Source organism: Cnephaeus nilssonii, assembly GCF_951640355.1.
Source record: "Cnephaeus nilssonii genome assembly, chromosome: 16".
Classification (NCBI taxonomy): Eukaryota; Metazoa; Chordata; class Mammalia; order Chiroptera; family Vespertilionidae; genus Cnephaeus; species Cnephaeus nilssonii.
In genome coordinates, this window is record NC_137087.1 from 61,146,899 (window position 1) to 61,171,619 (window position 24,721).

General features: G+C 66.1%; 2 protein-coding genes across 3 annotated transcripts in view; both read left to right on the top strand.

The window, feature by feature from the left end:
• EEF1AKMT2 (EEF1A lysine methyltransferase 2) overlaps positions 1–13,727 on the top strand; it is a 46,275-nt gene extending 32,548 nt beyond the window's left edge. For both annotated transcript variants that reach the window (XR_013814712.1, XR_013814713.1), the window contains one exon: positions 13,598–13,727. The gene's annotated coding sequence lies outside the window, so the exon portion shown is untranslated. The remainder of the gene's footprint in view (positions 1–13,597) is intronic.
• FAM53B (family with sequence similarity 53 member B) overlaps positions 13,683–24,721 on the top strand; it is a 50,716-nt gene continuing 39,677 nt past the window's right edge. The window contains exons 1-2 of the mRNA XM_079793212.1: positions 13,683–13,821; positions 22,237–22,291. Coding sequence (XP_079649338.1) covers positions 13,744–13,821; positions 22,237–22,291 — 133 coding nt within the window. The 5' untranslated portion in view covers positions 13,683–13,743. The remainder of the gene's footprint in view (positions 13,822–22,236; positions 22,292–24,721) is intronic.

Consider the following 24,721-nt stretch of genomic DNA (forward strand, 5'->3'; position numbering starts at 1 on the left):
AGGGAGCAGCCGGTCCCTTCCACCTCGCCTGGCAGGGACGGCCACGCATCGGCCACCTGGTGGTACCCGCCTGCCCGGAGCCTGGCCTCCAGGACATGCGGCTGCCCGTCCTCGAGGGCGTGCGGATGAGCGGGCGTGGAGAGCCAGGTCTCCCGTCCACAGCCTCTGGAGGAGAAAGCTGGCCCCGAGAGGCGCGGGAATGTCCCAAGGTCCCCTCGCCAGAGCACAGGGGACAGAGCTGCGTCTCCCGGGCCCTGCCCAGCGCCCTTCTGTCCTGTGAGTCTTCGAGGCCCGCTCCGGCCCAGAGGCCGCGGCTGTAGCGCAGACGTGGGCCCAGCCACAGCGCAGAGGTCCTCGGCCCGGCGGACCGGGCCGTCTCGGTCACGTTGACAGTCCAGCCCACTGTCCCCAGGTCGCTGACAGTGCTGCTCGGCCAGCGCCCAGCGGGGGACGGAGTCCGATTGGCCCTGCCGGGGCCTGGCGTGATGGGAGGGTTTGGTCGCTCTGGCCAAGGTCTCCCGCTGCTCCTGTGCGGTGGTGGGGGGTGAGGCCCTCTCCTCCGTGGCCCGGGATGGGCCTGATGAGGTGGGAGGGGGTCCTTGTTTTCTCCCGCCGCCACCCTGCACTCACTGAGCGGGCGCGGACGGGCTCCTTCCGCGTGTCCCTGACGGTGCTGGGCCCCTCGTGTCACCAGCTCGTGGAGGGCTCCCCAGTCTCCGCCACGGGGCCAGCTCTGCCTGCGGCTGCAGACACCGCTCAGAACCGCCGCCGGGCGAGAGGGATGGCGGATGGTGGCTCGTCCTGGTGTGGCCCGTCCTGGTTCTTCCTTCCGCTTCCTCCTCGCCAGCGCCTGCCGGTGCACCGGAGGCTCCGTGCCCGGGGAGCAGGACCAGGGCGGTGCCCGGCGGTGACTGACCACCCGCTGCTGCCTCCTGGGGGCCTGGGGGGCCGGGGGGCGCGGCTGCGGGTGGGCGGCAGGCTCCGGAGGGCAGGGCCTGGCCTCTGTGCCTGGCCGTGGGCAGTGCCGGGGGGGGGGGGGGTGTGAGGGGAGGAGTGGCCCCGCAGGTTCCCGGCTGCCGCCCTGCACCCGGGAGGCCACCTCGTTCTGGGCTGCCCGTCGGATGGAGGGCGCTGACGGACGAGGCCTGGCCGCCTGGAATTCCCCTGCCGCTGGCACTCGCCTTGGCCAGGGGCCTGGGAGCCAGGGGAGGTTCCCTCGCTGGCCGCTGCCTCTGCCCGCTCCGCGGTGGGAAGACAGCGCTCTGGAGCGGCGGCCCGGTCCCTGCTCCGGTGAGGAGAGGCCGGGGCGGGCTCTGCGGCGGTGAGGCTGCAGCGGGGCTGGGGTTGCGGGAGGGGCCCTCTGTGGCCAGGGCCAGGCTGGGAGTCTCTGGCGGTCAGACGGCATACCTGCTGAACGGTGGTGGGCACACTGCTGCCCGCTTTTTAGCCCTCATGTGCTGGGCGAACCTCCCGGCCTTGGCTCTCATCTTGCCGGCCCTGCGTCCCGTGCTGGAGGGGGCTGGTCCAGAGCCTGGCTGAGGCCATGAAGGGTGCAGTGCCATGCGGAGGGCTGCGCCGAGACATGGGCGGTTGTGCCATGAGGTCCAGGGCAAGCTCCGTGCCAACAAGGGAGAGAACGCAGCGGAGCTTGGGCAGGGCGCAGCGGGGCAGGGGGCAGGGCACAGGGGGGCAGGGGAGCAGGGCGCAGGGGGCAGGGCGCAGGGCAGCCGGCCTGTCATGCAGGCCCAGTGAGCAGGAAGCTCAGGAGTCGGTGCCTGGGCTCAGATCCGTGAGGCGGGTGACCGTCTCCAGCTGGGCTCCCTCATGGCCCGTGGCCGTGGGTTTGGGGCGCGGAGTGAGACGTGGGTGGGGACACTTAGAGTCCAGTGGACGTCCGTGACCGTCCCGTGCAGCCTGCAGCCGGCCATGGGGGCAGGAGGCCCGGGGGACAAAGGCAAGGACAGGTGGCTGTGCTCATGGCCCCATGGATGGCAGGACGAGGGCCGAGCCCGAGGGGCCTTCAGCCTGAGCGGGGCTTGCCTGGACGGGCAGGGGGAGCCGGTGGTGACCCCGGGTTCTCAGGCGACATGAGTTTTTGGGGAAGAAGGCTTGAAAGCATGTGTGTAGTTCGCAATGTGTCTCTTCATAGGAGATAAGACTGGTGAAATCTCGTCTTTATTTTTTACTTTTATTGATTTCAGGGAGGAAGGGAGAGGGGGAGAGAGAGAGAGAAACATCAATGATGAGAGAGAATCACGGACCGGCTGCCTCCTGCACGCCCCACACTGGGATGGAGCCCGCAACTCAGGCCTGTGTCCTGACCGGGAATCGAACCCTGACCTCCTGGGTCATACATAGGTCGACACTCAACCCCTGAGCCACGCTGGCCGGGCTGGTGCAACCTTTCAAGCTTTCGCTTTAGGAAATAAAATCTCTATTTCCCAGGAGGGATTTAATTTGGGCCTAAACGTAGAAACTGAAATTCGGGGAGGTGTCCGGACGTGGCCTCAGGACCTCGGCCCTGCTCTCACCTGCTTCTGGGACGAATCTCTGGGACCTTAGTGGCTGCGCACCGTCTGGACTGACGTGGCGGTCCGGGTCCGGGTCCTGCCCTTCGGGGTTCTCCTGACCCCTCGCAGGTGATGTCTTTACTTGGTGTTGCCCTTCTTTCAAGTCGGCTGGCGCCTTCCACCCCTGCGGCCCGGCCAGCACCTCTCCGTGCCGGTTGTGTGGTCACAGCTCGCACCTGCCCTCCCACCTGGCCCTCTCGCTCCCGGGCTGTGGACCTGGCGGCCTCTGGGCCCCTCATCACCTTGCGGGGACGCTGCCCAGGGCCTAGTCATTTTGACCTTGAAGTGACCTCCTCGGAGGGAGAGCTACTTCCCGACATGGCATTTTCAAGTGCCACCTACTTGGCCAGACGGCTGTGGTCTCTGTTTACTTGCAGTCGGAGCTCTTGCTTCAAGCGGGCACTTGGGATTCCCGGGGCCGCCCAGAGCGTCTGGCCGGGGCCGCACGGGAACGGGAGCACGGCCGTGAGCAAGCCTTTGGGCGCCCGGATCGAGCAAGTCCGACTCCGGGACAGCTCCTTGCTTTCCCTTTAAGACGGTGGGGAGCGTCCAGCCCACGGGCTGTAGAAGCCGTGCGAAATCACCTGGTCCGGCCCTGCCACGGCGTCAGGGTGAGTTAGTTAAAGGTTTGTTTTGTTTGGTTACTCCTCACCCGAGGATATCTTTCCATTGATTTTAAGGGGGAGTGGAAGAGAGAGGGAAAGACAGAGAAACATCGACGTGAGAGAAACACATGGATTGTTGCCTCCTGCACACCCCCACCAGGGCCCGGGCCGGGGAGGAGCCTGCAGCCTAGGTGCGTGCCCTTGACCGGAATCGAACCCGGGACCCTTCGGTCCACAGGCCGACGCTCTATCCACTGAGCCACACTGGCCAGGCTAGGTTGATACTGTATATGCTCCAGAAGGAAGTGATAAACATCCAGATGGCCCTTGGCAGGAAAGAGGTTCCCCACCGGCTTTAAAAGAGAAACGAGCAGCCGTATTGGTAGCCGTAAAGGCCTCCCGTGCCCTGTGGGCTCTGTCGCGGCGTGTTCTCCCCGAGCCCTCGGAGGGCGGGGGCGTTGCTGACACAAACACGCGAGAATGTTCTGCCTGGGTCACCTGACGCCCGGCGCCCGGCACGCTGGTGGCCTCCACGCCCTCGGATGCCAGCCCGGATGCCAGCGCGGGCCGGGTGGCATGTGACTCAGCCGGCGGCGGGGAGCGAGGAAAACAATGAGCTGCGGGGTGGGCGTGCCGGGGTGTCCTTTGTGCGCCCTGTAGGGGATTGCTCATCAGCTTTAGTTCTGAGGGGAGAGGTGAGTGAGTTACTGCAGACGGCCTTGGTTTGGGCAGCACACCTAATTCCCGGGGGGTCCGCACACCTGGGGGATGCCCCGCTGTGAGGGGCGCCGGCGAGATCTGCATTCGGATCTGAGGCACCCGAGCCCCATCCGACCCCGCCCAGCGCGGGGAGCCCCAGTGGACAGCCTCCTGCGTGTGGTGATTGACGGCTGTAGGTGGCCGTAGTCCCGGGTGGTGGCAAGGGCTCCAGGATGGTGGACGGAACAGGAGCCAGGAGGGCACAGCCCCTTGGAGCCCTCCAGAAGCTGTCGGCTTTGTTTTTCTTAAAATGCCTTTTTATTGATGTCAGAGAGGAAGGGAGAGGGAGAGAGAGAGAAACATCCATGATGAGAGAGAGTCCTCAATCGGCTGCCTCCTGCAGGCCCCCCACTGGGGATCGAGCCTGCAACCCGGGCCTGTGCCCTGACTGGGAATCGAACCCTGACCTCCTGGTTCACAGGTCAACGCTCAGCCCCTGAGCCTGCCGGCCGGGCTGCTTTGTTGTGCTTCATGGTCTCTTACAAAGAGCCGGCCTTACAGGACAAGGTGCACCGTGAGCCCGCCGGTCAGGCAGGGTGTTGGCGGGAGGGGGGGGGGGAGGGGTGCTGCCGGCCCCTGGGAACGCCGGAGGAAGGGAGGTGGGCGTGGAACCAGGAAACCGAGGCCCCGGGTTCTAGTCCTGCCACTTGACTGCATCCGACTTTGAACCAGGCACCTGGCTTCTCTGCGGCCCGGGACTGAGGGAGCAGTGAGCAGGGTCTTGTAGGTCAGAGGGCCCAGCACGTGCCCGCTTTCCCCGCAGCCACTCTGTCTGTGTGGCCCCTGCCGCAGGCCTCTACTGTGGCTCTCAGGGCAGCGTGAGGAGTGGGTGCGTGATCACTCCCTTTTCACCGACGAGGGATAGAGAAGCCCATCGTCCTCCAGCTGGGGGGGCAGGGTCGGCAAACTAAGCCCACAGGCCAAACCTGGCCCTCTGCCTGGTTTTGCACATAAAGTTTTATTGGCACGCAGCCATGTCCGTTTGTGTACCTAGTGCCTGTGGCTGCCTCGTGCTACCATGCGGAGCAGTGGTGACAGAGACCGCCTGGTCTCAGGGCCTGGCCCTTCCCTGGGAAAACGTGCCGACGCCTCTCTGTGGATCCTCCGTGCGCCACGTGGTGCTGTCCCACGTGGTAGCCACGAGGCACGCGCAACTGTAAGTGGTTTTCAGCTCTGTTGAAATTATGGACAAATAATTGACAAATGCAATGATTAGATGATTTGAATTAATTAAAACTAAATGGAATTCCCTGGCCGGTGTGGCTCAGTCGGTTGGAACGTCGCCTCGTACACTGAAAGGTGGTGGGTTCGGTTTCTGGTCAGGGCACATACCTAGGTTGCGGGTTTGATCACCAGCCTGGACACGTGTGGGAGGCAGCCTATCCGTGTTTCTCACATTGATGCTTCTCTCTCTCTCCCGCTCACTAAAAGCAATAATAATTAAAGAAACTAAATGGACTAAAAAATTCAGGCCCTGGCTGGTTTTCTCAGTGGTTAGAGCATCGATCCATGGACTGAAGGGTCTCCGGTTCAATTCCCGGTCTAGGGCACGTACCTCAGTTGCGGGCTCGATCCCCTGCCCTGGTCGGGGTCGGGTGTGTGCTGGAGACAACCTGCCAGCGTTTTCACCGTGGCCTGCGGGCTGGCATTGACGGAAACCACTTCGTCCGCTCTCCCTGGAGCGGGTTGTGCTGCGGGAAGTCTGGTGTGCCCGGACTGGTTTGAGAGAAAAGGAGGAACCCCTCTCGTGTGTGTATCTCGCATACAAGTCGGCAGGGCAGAGTCTGTCTGCGGGAGTCGGGATGGAGGAAGCAGCTGTCGGTCCGCGGGGACCATCTGTGGGCGCCAGGGACCCCGAGTCCTGCTCCACCTGCTGCCTTTGCTCGCATTGGTTTCACGCCTTTGGCAGGGAAACGGTTTCCTTCTTCCCGAGGCCACGGGGGAGCGGCCAGAGGGAGTTCCCCTGGCCCAGCCGGCAGACCCCAGCCCCTCCGCTCCCGGCCGTGGACGACGCCAGGCAGGGGAGCGGACCGGGCCAGCCAGCTCTCCAAGTACCTGCCTCGAAGGCCGGCCCCACCGTCAGGGACCGGGAGTTCGGACAGTCTGCGCCTCCTGGTCACGTTCAGGTCTTCGGTGAAGTCCGCGGGAGCCGGGGCGCGTGACTGCGGGGTCCTGGGCCCGGCGTTGCCCGCGGCTCTCCAGCCCCCGGTGAAAAGGCACTTGGTCAGGCAGCTCCCTGAGTGTTGCACAGTCAGCCGCCCGCGCGGTCGGGGGGGGGGGGGGGGTTGGGGGGGCCCAGGCGTGGTCCTCCGCGGGACTTGTTCGGCCCCCACGGTGCTTCTGGGCCACGTGGACAGGTCGGGGGTTGCAGGCAGAGCCTGGGTTTCCAGCTTGTCTGCACGAGTCAGAGGTTTTGAACATCGCTTGGGCCGCACACTGGACAGCGTGGCCGCCGCGGAGTAGCCGTCCCGTCTGGGGGGCGTGGCCTCTGCGGTCATCACAGTCCCACCCGGCGCTCGCCCCGTGTGCCCTGCCTGGCTCGGGAGGGACGTTGAGTCTGAGATCCCGGGGGTGGGGGTGGGGGGGTACCAAACACTCAGAAGACAGAGTCAGGTTCTCTGGCTCTGCCTGTGCCAGCCGAGCAGTGGGGACAGCAGTTTCACGTGGGAGCGCCCTGCTGGCCCCAGGACCCGTGTGTCCCTTCATTTTTATTGATGTCAGAGAGGAAGGGAGAGAGAGAGAGAAACATCCATGATGAGAGAGAATCATGGACCGGCTGCCTCCTGCACGCCCCCTACTGGGGATGGAGCCCGCAACCCGGATGTGGGCCCTGACCGGGGATCGAACCGTGACCTCCTGGTTCATAGGTCGATGTTCAGCCCCTCAGTCATGCCTGCCAGGCCCCTGCCGAGTGCTTGAGTGCCTTCCAGGGACGGTGGGGGACTCCTTAGGACCAGCACTCGGCCATCTGTCTCTAGATGCCAGGTCCTGCCCGGAGGCAGTGCTGGGGGCAGGGCCTGGGCCTCCCCCCCTTACTGACCTCAAGGCCTTTTACAAGAGACTCTACCTTGATGGACCCTCGTTTTATCATCTGTAAAATTGTCCTCCCAATAACCAGGGTTCCAGGTACCACGTCCACTGAAACATCAGCCCTCAAACTCCCGGGAGCACCCGAACCCCCTGGCGGGCTTGTGAAAACGCTGACCGCGGGACCCCAGCCCTAGAGTCCCTGCCTCAGCCCGTCTGGGTGGGGGTGGGAACTGCGTTTCTAACAGGTTCCCGGGCGAGGCCGCGCGGGTTTGGGGGCCACACTTTGAGAACCACCGCACTGGAGAAAGGGCCAGGGCTGGAACAGGTGCCGAGGAAGGGGGCGGGGCGTCCTGTGCAGGCCCCAGCCAGCACCGGGGGTGCCTGCCCTGCCTGATCCCCTCTGTGCGGAGGGACACACACTTGGCCTCTGATTTTCGGGGACTCTGGACCTAGATGCCCAAAGGCGTTTATTTCTCGTTTCCATGGACTGAATGCTTGGTCCCTCCCAGATTTGTAGGTTGAGACCTTATGCCCAAGGCCATGGTGTTAGAGGCGGGGCTTTTGGGAGGTCACTAGGTCATGAGGGTGGAGCCCCCATGAGTGGGGTTAGTGCCCTTATAAAAGGGACCCAGGGAGAGCCCTCCCCCTTCTGCCATTGAGGACACAGGAGTGGGTGACCATCAGCAAGGAGAGGTCTCACCTCGACCTTGGACCCCGGCTCCAGGACGGAGAGGGGCCGCCAGTTTATGGTGTTTTGTTCCGGCAGCCGCAACAGACCCCGACACCTGCCCTTCTGGAAGCTGCTTGTCTGCAGACTCTCCTTCAGGCGGGTCTTTCTCTTACGGCACCAGCCCCTCCTTCCTCATCTGGACCCTGCCCTCCCCCCCCCTTTCCTCATCGGGACCCTACACTCCCCCCCACCCTCCTTCCTCATCGGGACCCTGCCCTCCCCCCCTCCTTCCTCATTGGGACCCTATGCCACCCCCCCTGCCCCCTCCTTCCTCATCGGGACCCTACACTCCCCCCCGCTTCCTCATCTGGACCCTATGCCACCACCCCTGCCCCCTCCTTCCTCATCGGGACCCTACACTCCTCCCCCACTTCCTCATCTGGACCCTATGCCACCCCTGCCACCCGCCCCTCCCTCCCTCATCGGGACCCTGGTTACTGAGCGTTAGTGTTGGTTTCCAGGTGGGTTTGTGTCCAGCTGTGTCCTTCCTGCCAGCTCCGTGTCTCCACCCCCCCCCCCCACCCCCGTGTGCTCTCGGGTGCTTCCCAAGACTTCCGGGCGCCGGCCCCTCAGGCCGAGGTGCCCTTTGTCTCGGGCGGCCTGAGGTCAGTGTCCCCTTGGAGGGTGGGAACGGACCCCCCGCGGCCCCGGACCCAATGGCTCTGTCCGTTCTGTCTCGCCGGGTGGCAGGTGAGCCAGCCCGGCCTTCTGCAGCCACACCCGTAACAAGGAAAGAGCCCGTGTCACAGCGGGGAAAACCGAGGCACAGAGCCTGCCACGAGGTGATGGGCCTGAGCCCCGCAGAGCCAGCGGGGTAGAGGGGCCGTGCCGGGAAGATGGGGCCTCCTCGCTTTTCTCCGCGTCCCGAGTGAACCCGAAGCTCCTGCTTGTCTCGTGTCCTTGTTTCTGATGGGCCCGCTGGGGCATGGCCGTCCCCCGCCCCGCCCCCCCGCGGACTTCGCAGCTTTGTTAGCAGAGCGCCCCTCCCTCCTACCCCCCGCCCCGCCCCCCGCGTGGGCGCCGGGGCCAACACTGCGGCCGAGGCCTGAGTTGTGCGCCTGACTCCTTCCTCCGGCCCGGCCCGGCGCCTTTGTGTTCTCGTGGCCGCGCGGACCCGTGGGAGCGTGTGCTGGGCACATGCTGGGTCACATGTCGGGAACTCGGGAGTCCGGGACGATCGCGGGGGGCTGTGTGCCCCCCCCACCCCCGTCCCCGTCCCGAGAGAGCACAGTCCTTGTATTGTCTGCTGGCGCTCCCGGTGGCCGGCGGCCGGGCAGGGCTGTGGGCGGCCCGGGAGACAGAGACGACTGTTGTGGGGTTTCTGAGCTTCACGCTGCCATTTTGGGGCGGGGAGCTTTGGTCACCCTGCCAGGGTCCCGGGTCACCAGCCTGTGCCCCTCGTGCTCAGCTCCTGGGCGTGGTGCTCTCGCCGCAGAGGGAGGGCAGCACGGGTCTGCGGGGGGACCCCTGAGAGCGGGGCAGCGGGGAGAGGCAGGGCTGGGCACCGAGGCAGGGGGTGCGTCTGTACGGCAGGGCCCACCCCTGGGACCTCAGCTGGACAGGTGCCCTTTGGGCAGCGTGGGGCTCCTCTCCCCAGAAGCCGGGACCAGCGCCCGGCCCCCGCTGGCTGGGAGTCGGACACAGCACTCCTGGCGTCCTCTGGGACGCCCTCACCCTGTCTCTGGCTGTTGAACTCCTACCTGTCAGTGAGGGCCCCACTCATGCCGCCCCCTGCAGACCTTTGCCTCCCGACGGGGAGGAGGCCCGCTCCTGGCCGGCTCCTCTGGCCGGCAGCGCCCATCGAACTGCGGCACGGGCTGTGCCACGCGTCCTGGCTGCCCTTGGTGCCCGTGTGAGCCTAGCTGGCGCCCGCCTTCCTCCCTCAGGGCTGGCCGGGCCCCGGGGACCGTGGGACGAGGGATGGGTCTCGACTCCGGGAGGCGGGAATGAGGAAAGCGGAGCGTGCCCCGGGCTGCCCAGGGGTCGCCGCTTCAGCCCAGGTCCCCGAAAGTGCCTTGTTCGGAGCACAGCCTCACTCACCGCTTCCCTGGGCCCACGGGCCCCGGTCCTCCTTGCACAGGCTCTCGGGCCCTCCTGCTCTGGCGGGGGGGGGGGGGAGGGGGGGCAGGCCCTGCTGCGGGGGGGTGGGGACCCGGAGCACAGCCCTGCGGAGCGACCGGGTGAGGCTTTCCCAGGAGCCGGTGCAGGAAGGCCGCCCGCGGAGGCTCTGAAGCGGCTCTGATGCCGTTCGCAGGTCTCGGGAGGTGTGGGGAGGTGTGAGCGTCAGATACGGGGTTCATGTGACCACAGGTCCTGGGGACCAGGCGGCCCGAGCCAGCCCCTCGTGGGGACTCGCTCTCATCATTGGCGTTTCTCTCTCTTTCTCCCTCTCCCTTCCTCTCTGAAATCAATAAAAATATATTTTAAAAAAATAAAAAGAAAATACTAGGGATAATGAAAAAGTTAAAAAAAGACACCAAGGTGCCCTGCGTGCCTAAGGGTGAGCGTGGACAATGCGTTCGTGCAAACACCCCCGTTCCCACCCCACGCACACGGACGCCTCCCCACCCGGCGCCACCTGCCCCCTCACGGCGCCCTGGTGTCACAGTCGAGGCTGATGCTGGCAGGGAGTGACGTTCGGCCTTGGCTGTTGTCCGGCGTCCTGGGACCTGGAGCCTGGAGGTCAGGCGTGAGCCGTGGCGGGAGGCTGGCCACGCTGCCCGGCAGGACGGCCGTCAGCTCCCAGCCGCCTCCTCAGCTCACACGATGCCTGCAGGTCCAGAGTCACGCTCACTCGGGTTCTTGTTTGCATGTCACGGGTGAGGAAACTGAGGCCAGGAAGGCAGATGGCCTGGCTGAAGCCCGCAGCCCGTGTGCGGCCGCCCTTGGGCGCTCACTAGTCAGACACAGAGCTCGTCTGGCCCAGCCTCCCATTTGACAGGTGAGGAAACTGAGGCCCATGGCCCGGCCGGGGCCCGGCCGGCCCGTTTCCCGAGCCCCTGTCTTACAAGGCCGTGCTCTCCTTCGTTAGGGCTTCTCCAGGTCGGTTTTGGGTTTTAATTTTGTTCCACCCTCCCTTGTTTTTTTCCGCTGTGCTTGTCAGTAGGTCTGACTGAAGACCAGGTCATGGTCACCTTTGGCGACGTGGCTTAGGGTTTCCGTAGATGGCTCGGGCCCCCTGCTGCCTCTCGGCGCCCCGCTCCCCGCCCCCGCCCTCGCCCTGGGCTGGAGGCCACAGTGCGGGTGCTGCTGGCCCAGCGGTGCTGGTTCTCCCTCCCCTCGGCCGACCCGGCCCACGGCCCGCTCTTCTCTACCGGGCTCGGCGGGGCCAAGTGACAGGAGCGGGGCGAGGACCCAGGAGGGCCTGCGGGAAGCCCCTCTGGCCGCGGCCTCTGGTGATGAATGGGCTCCTGACAGGCCCGCCGCAGCTGGCTTCGTTCCGCGCAGCAGCGTGGGCGCCTCCTCCCACGCTCGGGTTTGTCTTGGCTCCGGATCTCAGCACTTTCCTGTCCCTGAGCGCGCCATCCCCCCTCCTCTCGAGTGTGACTGGCCTGAAACCTCAGGAAATCCCCCCGACACCGTGAGAGCGACTGTGAGGCCCCAGAGAACCGAGTCGCAGCAGCTCACGTCCCTGGGGTGGCCTCCCTGCTATTCAGAGGGCCTCGCGGGGCCAGGCCACCCCCTCAGCCAAGCGCACGGGGCGGCCCCTTTGTAGCCAGGTGATGGGACTGCTGGCCCGACCCCAAAGGTGGGCCCTCGGTGGCCTTTGATTGGCTGAAGGACGAGCCAGGGAGAAAACACCTGGAGGCCACCTTCCTCGGGGCAGGGATGGGGCACAGGTGAGCAGGCCTAGCTCAGGGGGCAGGTCCTTTACGTGCCTGCTGTGTGGCTTCAGTCAGGCCCCTCAGCCTCTCTGAGCCCGGCTTCCTCACCCGTCACATGCACGTGGGAGCCCGGGTGAGCACGAGACTCGGTACTGGCTGTGAATGTCCCGCAGCCCATCCCCTGGAAAATGCCCAGCGGGGTTCCTGCCCCAGCTGCTCGGGGGTAGCTGGGAAGACGTGGTCCTGGTCACCAGTTTAGAAGCCTTTACGAAGGGCCTGCTCTCTGCTCACCTAAGGACATCAGGACATCCAGGGCATTTCGTAGGGTGCCCCCACCTTAGAGGGTCTTACTTTAACCTTCCCCCCGACCCCCGAGCTGGCAGAGCAAGGTAACTTCTCACACATTACACTGGGGGAGAGTGTGCCGGGCAAGATGGCACAGCTCATGCCCTGGCTGGGGGGGCTCAGTGGTTGAGCGTCAATCTATGAACCAGGAGGTCACAGTTCTATCTCCGGTCAGGGCATGTGCCCTGGTTGTGGGCTCCATCCCCAGTGTGGGGTATGCAGGAGGCAGCCGATCCATGATTCTCTCTCATCATGGATGTTTCAATCTTTCTCTCCCTCTCTCTTCCTCTCTGAAATCAATAAAGATTTATATATTGTGGAGAGCGGCTACAGCGTTTGGACAGGTTCAAGCCTGGGACTAATGACAGGGCACGATCCCCTCGTGGCAAAGCCACGTGCAAGTCCCAGCACCGTTACAGCCAAAGACCATGGTTGTAAGCTTGACCTTACGGTCCGAACCTGTGGCTCCACGTGGCTGAGTGATGTGGGAGGTGCAGCAAGTAAACAAAGCTGGATCAGGTGCGTGTGATTGAGTGGATTCGAAGCCCGCGAGAACGTTGTGACCACGCCCTCCCTTCCTTGGCCCCGTGGGATCTGCTATAAAATGAAGACTCAGGCTGCAGGCTGTGGCGCTGTCTCTCCATCAGAGAGCAGCGTCCCACCTGGCCCCAGCTTTCTTCTCTTGTCTGTCTTTTCTGAATCCTTCACCGCCCCCTCAGGCTCACCCATGGCCGTGCCGGCTCGGCACAATACATATTTTAAAGTCGATGGAATTTCCCTTTAAAAATTGGGAGAGGACAGATGCTGGGGTGTCCACTGCTGAGGAAGGCTCGGGACCCCCAGGCTCCGCCATGACATGAGTGAAGCCGCCGTTCACGGAGCATCCCTCCTGCGAGCGGGGCCTCCCACCCGCCTGGGCCTGGGCTGTTTCCACGTGACACACTGGTCCTCTGAGGCAGCCCTCGCCCTCTCTGTTCCTCAGGGAGGGAAACGGAGGCTCGGACAGGAGCCTGCCGGGGTCCCTCAGACAGTGGCTGAGTGATGTGGGCTGCGGGAGGTGCAGCACGTAAACAAAGCTGGATCAGGTGCGTGTGATTGAGTGGATTCGAAGCCCGCGAGAACGTTGTAAACATCTTCACCACTCCCTTACTCTGCCTGGTAGAATCTGGCTATAATATAAAGACCCGGTACATTTTAAGAGCTGGGGCTCCAGCCCCGGCTGCTCGACTGAGGCTTCCCTCGGCGTGGCCACCTTGGTCGGGACGTGTCGCTTCTGCTCCGTGGGGGGACTGCAGGAGCGCCTGTCCCGCCACCTTGCTGACTGTGGGTCTGCGCCTGTCGGCCGCCTGAGGGCCCGCTGAGGCTGGCCTGTGCGACCTGCAGCCTCGCGGGGGGGGGGGGGCAGGCCCTGAGCTGTCAGGAAAGCCAGCTCTGTAAGGTGTCACACAACTCGATCACACTCGGGGAGCAGCAGATTGGGAGACCCCGAGATACATCCAGAAGGTGTCACGTGGCTGAACTGAAAGTCAGGGTTGTACCCTTTGGGGTGGTGGCGTTGGGGACCCTCAAGGTCGGACGGTGGGGGGGGACTGAGAAGGGGGCTCTGGCCTTCGAGGCCCTCCCTGCACGTCTGTCCTTCAGCGGGAGGCGGGTCCGGCATGGGGGGGAGTGGGCAGCTCTCTCGGGCCCTGGTCTTCCCGCCCTGAACCCTCCGCCTGCCTCTTGTCTTCCCAGGGAGGGACCCCACCCGCGGGGGAGCGGCCGACGGGGAGCTGCTGCTGACCCAGCCCCTGGGAGGTGCCCAGGAGACCTGTGCCCGTCCGCCCCGCGGAGGATGGCCGACGCCCGCCCTGGGCCCGCCCCGCTCCTGAGGCCCTGCCATGGTGATGATCCTGAGGAAGAGCCTCGATGCCCAGGCCGCCGACTCCGTGGCCGGCAGGTCCTTCGACTCTGAACTGGTAAGCGCCTGGCCGTGCTTCCCGTGACCTCCGGAGGCCGAGGGCCCGCTGCGGCCGGGGACTGACCCAGAGGCCCACGCGCAGGGCTCCGGGACGTGCCGTGGGCAGGGGGGTGGCGGGGGCAGAGGACCGGGCCTGGCTGAGTCCTTGCCAGGAGGAGGGAGCCGGCTGGGACCGGAGCCCTCGGGTGAGGGGGTGGGGCAGCCAGCACCTTGTGGGTGATACCGGGCTGGTGCCGCCCCTGCCGGACCGGACCCACATTCTCGCTGGGCTCCTCGGGTCAGGGCGGTGGCGCCTGCGTGGGGCCCCAGATAAGGCCAGGCCTCCGCAGGGTGGGGCGAGAGCCGCCTCAGGGTGTCGGGAGAAGGAAGGCGCAGCTGGCGGCAGCGGCTGGCGTGGTGGCAGCTGCCCTCTCCCTGCTGCCCTCGCCCAAGCTGTGCGCTGAACAAATGGTCCGGCGGGCGGGGCAGGAGGCGGGCACGCGGCTGTGAGGAACCCAACAGCCTCCTGGCCCTGCTGGTCCCCCCGGCGCGGCGGCCCTGCCTGCGGAGGAGCGAGGACGTCCCATCAGACACACACTCCTGCGGGGGTGTGTGTGTGTGTGTGTGTACACACGTACGTACACATAGGCCTGTCCCTGGGCTCTGTGGTCTGCGGGGCGCCCACTGTCCGTGGTCCTGTTGCCTGGCGCCCCTCACTGCCCCGTGGGAGCTCCCACACAAGCACCCTCGTGGGCTCCCCGCCTTGTTGCTCCCCAGCGACAGGCTGAGAGCTGGTAGGCGGGGCCCGTGTCCACTCCCCACACCTGCCAGCGCCTCGGGCGCCAGGCGCTGGGCTGGACGAAGTGCGCGCACAGGGGTGAGGCGGGCTCTGCCCAGCGCTGCCTTCCAGCTGGCATTCCGTGTGTCTGTCATGAGCTGCCTCTCGGCACCCCCACGGGCCGTCCTCTCCGCCAGGACACTTGTGGGAACGGGCCTGCTTCTGGCTCCCTCAGCCTGTTCCCCGCCCGCAGCCCGAGGGAGCGCAGTCCGACCGGCCCCTCGCCCAGAGCCTGCCCGGCTTCCCATCCAGGCCCAGCGAGCGGCAGCCTTCCTGGGATGCACCAGGCCCGCGTGCTCCGGCCCCACGACCACGGCGCTCTGCTGCTCCCCACGTGCGTCCGCCCCGCTGCCGGGCTCCTCACAGCACAGCCTGCCTCCGGGCCTTGGCACGCTTTCCTGCCTGGGAGACGCCCCTTCGCAGGAGGCGGCCTGCAGTTCAGTTCCACTCCCCCCGCCCCTCCCACACACACACTCTCTGCCCCCTTTCGCGGTCTCCTCGCTCAGGCACCCTCCACGTCTGGGTCTTGTGTCTTGAGTGACTCCTGCACCAGAGTTCGGGCTTCGTGAAGGCTTGTTGCTGAACCCGCAGTGGCCGAGACCGGGGCCTGGTGCACGGTGGGGCCCAGGGGACGTTTGTGGGGCGAAAGCGCAGGTTCCCATGCCCGGCGGCGGCTCGGCTCGGGGCCAAGCCTGCTCTGTCTGCTGCGGGCGGTGGTTCCTGCGGGACCCGGAGCCCACATCTAGCGTAGCTGGGTCCGGGAAGGGATGGCCTTCGGGGGAGGGCCTCTGGAGGTCCCGGGGGGGTATCCTGCCCGCGTCCAGCTGCGCTGTGGGCTCAGCCCCCGACCCAGGTCCCGTCTCAGGGCAGACCTGGCTGGGCTGGCCCCGGAGCTGGTTCCAGGGCACGTGGGCCGCGGTCAGCCTGGCCGCTCCTCAGACGGACGTGGGCTGAGCTGCTGCCAGGAGGCGTCGGCTCCCAGCCTGGCGGGGGAGGCAGACGCATCTGGAGAGGAAAGGAGACAGTCCAGGGGACGGGGGCGGAGCCAGCGGCTGTGCGTGCGCACCCAGCGGGTGACGGCTTAGAGCCTCCTCTCCTCCCAGACTCCCTGTCCCCAAAGTGAGCAGCCAGGCCCCCTCACCCAGCACAGAACTGTGGGCACGACTGTCGCCCTCCCCTCCCCTCCCCTGGGCTCCCAGATGTGCAGGCCAGCTGTGGGGAGCGCCCCCTTCGGAGAGGGGCTCTCATTGCGTGTGTCGTGGGTCACAGGTTGCTGGCCTTCGCCCAGGCCTGGCCTGCTTCCGCCAGCACAGTGCAGTGGGAAGGAGGCGGGGTCCCGTCACCCCTCCCTGCCCTGGAGCCCCCCCCCATTCCCAAGGGGCAGGAGTAGTCTGTCTCTCCCCTGTACAGACAGGAAACGGTGGCTTGAGAGCCCGGGGATGAGGGGTGGGGGCACAGGTCACAGCTCTCGGGCACGGAGCCAGGATGCTGCTGTCTTCCCGGCCAGCCTTGTCTCCTGCACCGAGACCTCCACCCGCCCCAGCCGGCTCCCTCCCGGCGGAGGTCCCTCAAGACTTGGCGAGGCCTCGGGGCCGGGGGGGGGGGGGGGGCCGGGGGGGGAGGTTTGGACTAAACAGCCCAGAAAGACCCTAATCATCTCAGGCTCACGATGACATACCCGAGACGGAATGTGCGATAAGGCGGCGGGAGAGCTGGCTGAGCGGCCAGCAGGTTGAGAGGAAGGGAGTGGGGGTTTTGCTTCAGCTGCTCGGCCGCAGCATCGCCCTCAGTGCCATCAGATAACAGCAGGAAAGATGGACGCTTGCTTCTTTGTTTCTCATCTGACCGAGGAGATGGCCGCAGTGGGGCTAAGGTTAAGGAGGGAAATGTGAGGCCCCTCAGGCCAGTTGGGTTCGGGGACCAGGTGCCCGAGGCTCTGCGTGAGGAGAGAACGTCTGAAACTGCAGGGGCGCCTGGCGGGGGGCTCGGGGGCTAGCGTGTCGCCGTGGACTGAAGGGTCCCGGGTTTGATTCCCTGTCAAGGCACGTACCTCTGTTGCAAGTTCCCCAGCCCCAGTAGGGATGCGTGTGGGAGGCAACCAATGGATGTGTCTCTCCCCACCCCCTCCCTCCCTTCCCCTCCTGAAATCAATGGGAAAAATATCAAAATGTCCTGGGGGAAGAGTAAACAAATAATAAAAATAAACTCAGGGGAGTCACCTGGGGCCCTGGAAGTGCTGGCTGAGGAGAGGCCTGCGGGCGACCCACGCTCGGGCCTGGCCAGCCCCTCCCGGCCCTCCCCGGAGCCGCTCCACGTTCTTATTCTCCTTGTTCTGAAAAGGAAGGCTGGTGACCACGGGACTGCCCGCTCCCGGGAGAGGAAGGAGCGCGGAAACGCCGCCGGTCCCGAGGAGCGGCCCGGCCGCTGTGCCGGCCCCTCGGCTTGCACAACGGGCAGCCGCCGGCTCGGTTCCCCTTTCCCCCACTGCACGCCGCTTCCCTCTGCCTGCGGCCGGCTCTGCCTCCTCCTGCTCTCACGTCAGCGCTGCTGGCGGGCCGCCCGGCGGCTGACCTCGGGGACAGCTCCCCCAGCTCCTGCCCGCGCCCCCGCCCGCCCCCACGGGTGCTCTCCCTCCAGAGTGACACCGGCCCGCCCGGCCGGCCCTCCCCAGCCTCCTGGCCTTCCCGCAGCGGCCACACTGCGATGTCAAAGCTGAGCCCCTTGCTCAGTCGGGAGAATCCGTGGCCTCGTCAGGCCTGGCACCCAGCGGCCTGGGCTCTGAGGGTCGTTTTCTCCCGGTGACCGGAGCTGGCATCGGGCTCACAGCCCCGCCGGGATCCCTGAAGCATGAACTCGGACGTGCAGGGTCCGAGGCAGTCCGATGCCTTCCCCCCTCCCCCCCGCGCCCCCCCCCCCGCCCCGGGCAGGCAAAGACGCCCGAGCTCCCCCGGCCTGGGCGCCAGGCCCTGCTGCATCTCCACGGGCCGGGCCGCGTCTCCTTCCCCAGCTTCTCCTTTCTCCTGGGCCGGCGCCCCCTCTGCTCTCCGCCCGGGAGGAGGAAGCGGGGCCACGGTCGCCCCGTGAGGACCTGCGGGAGGAAGTCGGGAGGAGCGGGGCCACGGGCAGAGGGAGCGCTGCCATGTCCTGTCCGAGCTCGTCGCCCAGGAGAGAGCGGATTGTGTCTCCATCGGAGTCGGGGCCCCGAAGCCTCCATTGGATTTGCAGCTTTTGCCTTTCCCATGGAGGCTCTGATTCCAGAACCTTCTCTCGTGAGCTAAGGAGCCTCACAGAGACCAGGCCCTGCCGGCACCAGCCAGGCCTGGCGCCTTGTGCACCTGCGCGCACACCCAGCGTCCTGGGAGACTCCGTGGTGAGCCCTCAGCTCACAGCGACCGGCTCATCCTCCCCCAGTGGGTGCAGGGTGCGGAGGGTGAGACAGGCCGGCTGTAGCTGGCACACACCACGGGAATTTATCTTACACGGCGACGCTGTGAGTCAGGCCGCACTGGGCAGCCTGGGGCCAGGGGAACCTCAGTGCTGGGTCCCGGGACACCGGCCCGAGGCCGGGTGCCTGGGCCCGCTCCCTAGAAGGCTGTGGGGGGTGGTGCTCTGGCCGGCCTGTCCACCGTGGCCCAGCCTCAGACGGGGCGCAGGAAGCACGATGGGGCCCCGGTTCCTTATTTCCCTTTCGCTGCCCCAGCAGCAGGCCCAGCGCCCAGGGCGAGGATTAGCCGCGGACTCTGTCACGCCTGAGTTTGGCCTTAAAACGGCCACTGTCCCGTCAGTCAGCACTTCTCCATCGTTACCTCGATGGGCATTCTGTACACACACACCAGTTTGACTGAATGGACCCTCTTGCAGTGAAGGAGGAGAAGAAAGAGGATAAAACTGCCATTCGTAAAAAAGCAAACAACAAAACATATCTCGAGAAATAAAAACTCGCCCGGCCGGCCTGGCTCAGTGGTTGAGGGTCCTGGTCAGGCACAGGCCCGGGTTGTGGGCTCCATCCACAGTAGGGGGCGTGCAGGAGGCAGCCAATCAGTGATTCTCATCATTGATGTTTCTCTCTCTCCCTCTCTGAAATCAATAAAAGTATATTTAAAAAGAAAACCCACAAAAAAACACGCTGCTCTGTAAACGTCATTTTGGTGAAGCAGGTTTGACTCAGAAACCTCCCCTCGTGGTTCTGCTCACACGTCACTCTTAGCAGATCCTCAGTAGCTGAGCCGAGGCTTGTGCATCGGCCCCTGAAGCTCCGCACGCGTCCGGCCAGGCTCCTCGGGGGTCAGTGCCAGACGGTCCGGGGACGTCCCTGGAGCGCTGGGAGGAGGTAGGACTGGCAGGAGCGGGTGAACGACGCCCCAGAGAGGGCAGGCAGGTGCTCCTGGCAGGCTCAGGGTTCCCGGGGGCGGGGGGGTCAGAGCCTCGGGCCAGGAGTGTCTGCTCAGCCACCCCGTGTCCTGTGCCCACCCCATGCCAGGGAGGTGGAGGCCCAGTCCCACCTCGATCTAGGCAGCGAGGGAGGGAGGAGCCTGGTGCAGAGTCGGGGTGCTTCTCGCGGAAGAAGCAGGGTTGCACTCCGTCAGTTCCACGTGCTCGACGAGGGGGCCGGGGGGGCTCCCCTAGGACAGGGACCTGGCGAAGGGGTGCCTTCGAGTTGTAGATCTCCGTGTTAGCCATCGCGGCCCACCGGGCCCTTGGCCGAGTCGGAGGGCCCGGGAGGACCTGGCCGCCTGAGGCCGCCCCGCCCCGCCCCGCCCCGCCCCGCCCGCCTGGTTGTAGTGACCCCTTTCACGTCCCGCGTGGTTCAGGGTTCAGGTTCAGGGTTCGGGCTCTGGAGGAGGCCGCACACCAATGAAAGAGGCTAGAAAATATTAACTTGGGAGTATTGGGGGCCAGGCGGGAGCCCAGCTCAAGGGGAAGGACTTCACCCCGCTCCGGCCTAGCGATCCCTTCTATTAAGACCATGGGATCCACCCGAAGCTCCAGGCAGGCAATTCCAGTAACGGCCCATCAGCAAGGATTCACACAAGATTAAAGGTTGCTTTAGCGACCATTGTGTCCACCGGCGGGTGGTTGGCTCTGACCTTTCAGAGCTCAAGGTGGACCAGCCTTCCGGGTTCCCTGTCCACCTCTCTGTCCACCTCCCTGCCAGTGGGACAATGGGCGGCTTCCGACACCTGGTGCTCTCCCCCTTCCCCACCGGGGTCCCGGCCTGAGCCCAGATTGGAGCGGCCGCCCAGGGAGAGCCGTTTCCATTGGCCCGAGTCCGTGGGCGGACAGCGGGAGCCCCGGGGAGCCTGCTGTGAGCTGGAATGCCCTGGGCAAGGCAGCAGCCTCAAGGAGCTCAGGTCGGGGGGTGGGGGTGGGGGGCGGGGGCAGGGTCAGCACAGAAACCAATGAACTGGTTAGGTGCCCAGACCCCGAGCGAGGCCGAGCGAGGCACGCGTGGTGGGGAGGGCGCCCTGCAGCCAGGTGGGCAGGGAAGGCCCTGAAGAGGCCACAGGATGCGAAGGCCCGGACCCCATCATGCGGCCCCCCCACAGGGCCTTGGGGTGGCAGCGAGCTGGCCGTCCTGCGGAGCTGCGTGCGGGGGACGGATGGAGCTATGGGGCTGAGGGCCGGGCTTGCTCATGGGCCTGGGGGACGGGGCGGGCAGCCTGGGTTTTATTCCGGTTGCTGTGGGAAGTCGTTGGGAGGAACAGTGTGGGCTGGGGGAGAATGGAGAGCGGGCCCAGGGCACAGAGGGGGCCCGTTAGGAGGCTGGCTCAGTCTCGCAGTGGGGGTGGGGGGCGTGGAGCAGGGGGGGGGTTGTGAGGAGTGGAGTGAGGGGCACTCACATTCCAGGTGTGTGTCCTCCAAGCTGGGAGGCAGGTCCCCAGTACATCCTCGCTGAGGGAATGAGTGGAGGCAGCCAGGGAGCCCCCTGCGGCCCAGGGCTTCCTCTGTGGGCACAGCCCCTTGCCGCGCTGGTGCCCACCATGTGCCCACATTCCCTGGGAGGGCGCCGAGGTGCCCCTCTGCCCGGAACCCGCAGCAGCGACGGGACAGCGGGTCGGTTCACTGTTTGCTTCTTGCTCTTGTCTCTGGCCCCTCGTCCCCCGCAGCGGCCCTGCATCCACGCAGCCGGCCCTGCATCCACACAGCCCGCAGGCCGCCCCCGGCTTCTCTCTCTCCTGCGTCCCCGCCCGTCCCGCTTGGGCTTCTGTGGGCTCCTCGCCTGGGGGGTTTGCCTCCCACCCACCGAGCAGGGGCGGGTGGCTGTGGTCCCGGATGGCTGTGCACTGGGTGGCTGTGTTCCCGGGTGGCTGTGGTCCCGGGTGGCTGTGCACTGGAGTCCAGGAGGGCGGCTGTCCTGATGACGTAAGAATTGCTTCCTGCAGAGGAGTGGGTGCTGGAGGACTGCACCCCCTTTTTCCCTCTTAAGCTCCTCTGGTCCCTTAGCACCAAGTTCCCAGTTTCCCCCCAAAAGCCAGCCCTGCTCCCCAGCACCCTCAGGGTGGGTCCCTCTCCTCCAGTCCCACTGCCTGTGGGGTCATGGTTTGTCTACGTGACTGTGACGTCCACGAAATGTGAGCTTCCTGGGAGCCAAGGCGGCCGGCCGCCCCTCTGCGCCCCTGGCCACATATCTGACTGAGGGCAAAGGTCCCTGCACCGGGCGCTGGGGCAGGGTGGGGACTGGTGCCCTGCGCTCGCCACCCCTCTTATCTGGGTGGGCCAGGTGTTCCTCGTTGGCCCCACCCTCATCCTCCCCGGCCTTAAAGAGCCAGGGCCTGGGCTCCCCTCGGAAGTCAGGGCCTCGGTGACCAGCGCCTCCCGGGCTGGGACCCTCTCTCCGCTGCGCCATCAGCCCCCGCCGCCTGCGGGCAGTCGCTGGTGCAGGTTGGTGGAGGGGCTGGATGAGGGGGTGGCGGTCTGTGCAGTACTTCTTCCTGGGGCCACACGGCGCCTCCCCCCCGGAGGCCACGACAGGCCTCTTGACTGGGCCCCTGGCACAGGGAGCCCCGGATGGCCCAAGCTCAGGGGGCTCTGCTGGGCCCCCTGGCCTGTTCTCACCGGCCCTGGCGTGCTGCCCCGGCCGGGGGAGGGGAGAGGTGGAAGCCCCCAGTGGGAAGGGAGCCACCGCGGGACGTGGCGCCACCGCTGTGCGTTGTACGTTTCGAGCAACGACAACCTTCGAGCCTCCGTCTCGGTGTCGAGGGGCTGCCCGGGGCGGCACAGGGTCTCGGCCCTTCCCTCGGGGTCCTCCTGCCCCCGTGAGGTCCCCTCCGCTCCCAGCCTGCGGTTCACCCCGACCCCGTCACCTGCGCACATCACCCGTCCTCCCTCACCCCTCCGCATCCCTCCACGGAGAAGCCCAGGGTCAGAGGTCACGGGCCTGCTCGTGGGTGTTGGAGGCCCAGACTCCAGGACCCACTGGAGACTTCGGACGGAGAGCTCGGCCGCAGGATGGGCAGGCGTCGTCTCGGTGAAGGCGTCTCTCTCCTTGCGCTGCCCCGCGCTCCCCCGGCGTCGGCTCAGGCAGCCGCCGCGCAGGCTCGTGTGCGGACCTGCTTCTGTGGCCCGGAGAGTGAATGCTTTTCTGGTTGTTTGCAGCGCCCGCCCAAGAAGATGAGCCACGGACCGACCCTTTTCTCCCGTGGAGTGATGGGTGAGTAACGAGTGGCGGCCGCCCTTCCCGCCCTCCCACGGGGCCTGCGTCCTCCGGGGCGGCCCGAGGGCCGGACAGGCCCAGGCGGCTGCAGGGGCTCTCTGTGTCCTGGCGATTTGGGTCCCTGTGGTGCGGGGCTGCTGGGCCGGGGCGGGAGTGTGGCTCCCAGGCGCAGTTCCGGCTGCAAACAGCACTGACTGTCGGTCTGAGGATCGCAGTAGCCGCCCGTGTTTGCCTCAGAAAACGCACCGCGGTGTCAAGCCCAGCCCCTGCCCGGGAGAACGCCACGTCGGGGCACTTCTCTGTTCTTTGCACTGTTTTCCTAGCCAAGCCCATGGTGAGCACAGGGGTACGTAAAACTACGTACAGAAGGCAAGCCTGATGCTTTTCTCATTCGTCGGGGTCACCAGCAGCGTGAACCGCTGCATCGCTCGCGGGCCGGACGCGCCCAGCGGCGCAGTCTCCTGGCCGGTGGCGCAGGGTGTTGGGTGGCTGGTGTAACAGTGACCGGGCGTCGAAGCTGCGTCGGGAGCGTGAATGACTGTTCTTCAAAAGGGGCCGGGAGGGCCCTGGCCGGTGTGGTTAGCGGTTAGAGTGTCGGCCTGCGCTCCGAAGGGCCACAGCTTCGTCTCGGTTCTCTCTCTCTCCCCTCCTCCTGTCTGCTCTCTCTAAGAATCAGTAGAGAAAACATCCTCGGGTGGGGGTTACACAGGGAGAAAGAAAGGGGGCTGGGAAGGTGACGGTCGACTGTGTGGATCCCTCCTGCTCGGAGCGTCGCCGGTCTCCTTCCCGTCTGTCCCCGCAGCTCCTCCTTCGGGGACACTTGGCCTTGAGCTTCTCCAAGGCGCCGAGGCGGCACCAGGCTCCCAGGAGGGCGACGCGGGCCCTTCCTCAGCCTCCCTGCGCCGTGTCCGTGTCCGTGTCCGTGTCCGTGAGACCCACTCCCGGAGGGGCTGCGGGGTGCTGGGTGCTGGGGCCACGCTCGTCCCCCAGGGCCTCCGAGACTGCAGCAGCGTCAGGGGCTGCATCCACTGGGGGGAGACCTGGCCTCGCGAGGTGCCCCCGGCCCCGTGGGCAGAGCGGGCCGGGTCGGGGGCGAAGGAGTTGCCTCCTTCTCAGTCACAGGCCGCAGCGGAGGGAGAGCCGCGGCGGGCGTTGGCCAGCAGAGGAAGTGGCAGCGGGGATCGCCTGGCCTGGCTCACCCCCAACACCCTTCTGAGGCCCGTCCCCCCACGGCCCCCGTGAACCTCCCAGGTGGTTACAAACCGCAGCGGCCCGGCCACATGGCCCAGAGCCCGCTCATCCGGCCACACTCCCCGCCGAGCGACCGCTGAGCCGCCGTCCTGTGCACGGCTGGAGGGAGGCCCCCGGGCGCCCGGCCCCTCGGCCCGGCCTGGGCTTCAGCTCCGAACCGGCTGGACTAGGACCCCGGGTGGTGGGGGGTCAGCCCTCCTCTCACGGCCGGCCCTGCCTCGGCTTCCCGGGCCTTAGAGCCGCGTGCGCCATCGCGGGGTGGGGCTCCCGCGGGTTTGTCATGGGCAGTGGGGGGCCCAGGTAGTTGCCCTGAACTGCTCAGCTTTCTCAGCCTCAGTTTCCTCATAGTAAAGTGGCTACTGTGGCCCTAAGCATCGGCCGGCACACTGAGGGTCCTGGGTTCCATTCTGGTCAAAGGCATGTACCTAGGTTGCAGGCTCGATCCCTGGCCCTGGTCGGGGTGCGTGCGGGAGGTAACCAATCCATGTGCCTCTCTCACATCGATGTTTCTCTCTCCGTCTCTCCCCCTCTCTCCCACGCTCTCTAAAAGTCGATGGGAAAATATCTTTGGGTGAGGATTAACAACAAGAAAATGTTTTAAATGGCTACTCTGATGGCACCTGCCTGGTGGGCTTGCTGGGAGGCTGTGTGAGATAACGTTGTGAGGAGACTGGCGCAGGCGGGCACTGTAATTGACAGGTGAGAAAGAGGGCGCAGACTAAGGCAGGTATCCTGTTCCCTGCAGGCCAGGCCAGTCCAAACAGGGGCACCCCTTTGGGTTCCTTGGGGAGCGAGTGTAGGTGAGGCAGTCGCTGGGGGGGAAGACCCTCAGGCCCAGGGAGCCAGGCAGAGGCCCTGGGACAGTGAGATGGAGAGACGGATCCTTCCGGATGCGCGCCGGGCTGCGCCTGGGAGCCTGCGGCGTGCTTCCTACAGAGGCCGCTCCCCGGCCCGGGCCCCAGGCAGAGAGGCTGGGGGTCTGCCCTCAGGGGTCCTGCCTTGCTCCTGCTCTGCAGCCCACACCAGGCCCCGCCTGCAGGCGGAGGGCCTGGTCCTTCTCCTCGGCGTCTCTCTCCCCCACGTGCTTATCTGCCTGCTGCTCAGCCCTCCTGACCCAACAAGCCCCGGCCCACCGGACCGCACACTGCACGCTGCACAGCTGAGCCCTCTGGGCGG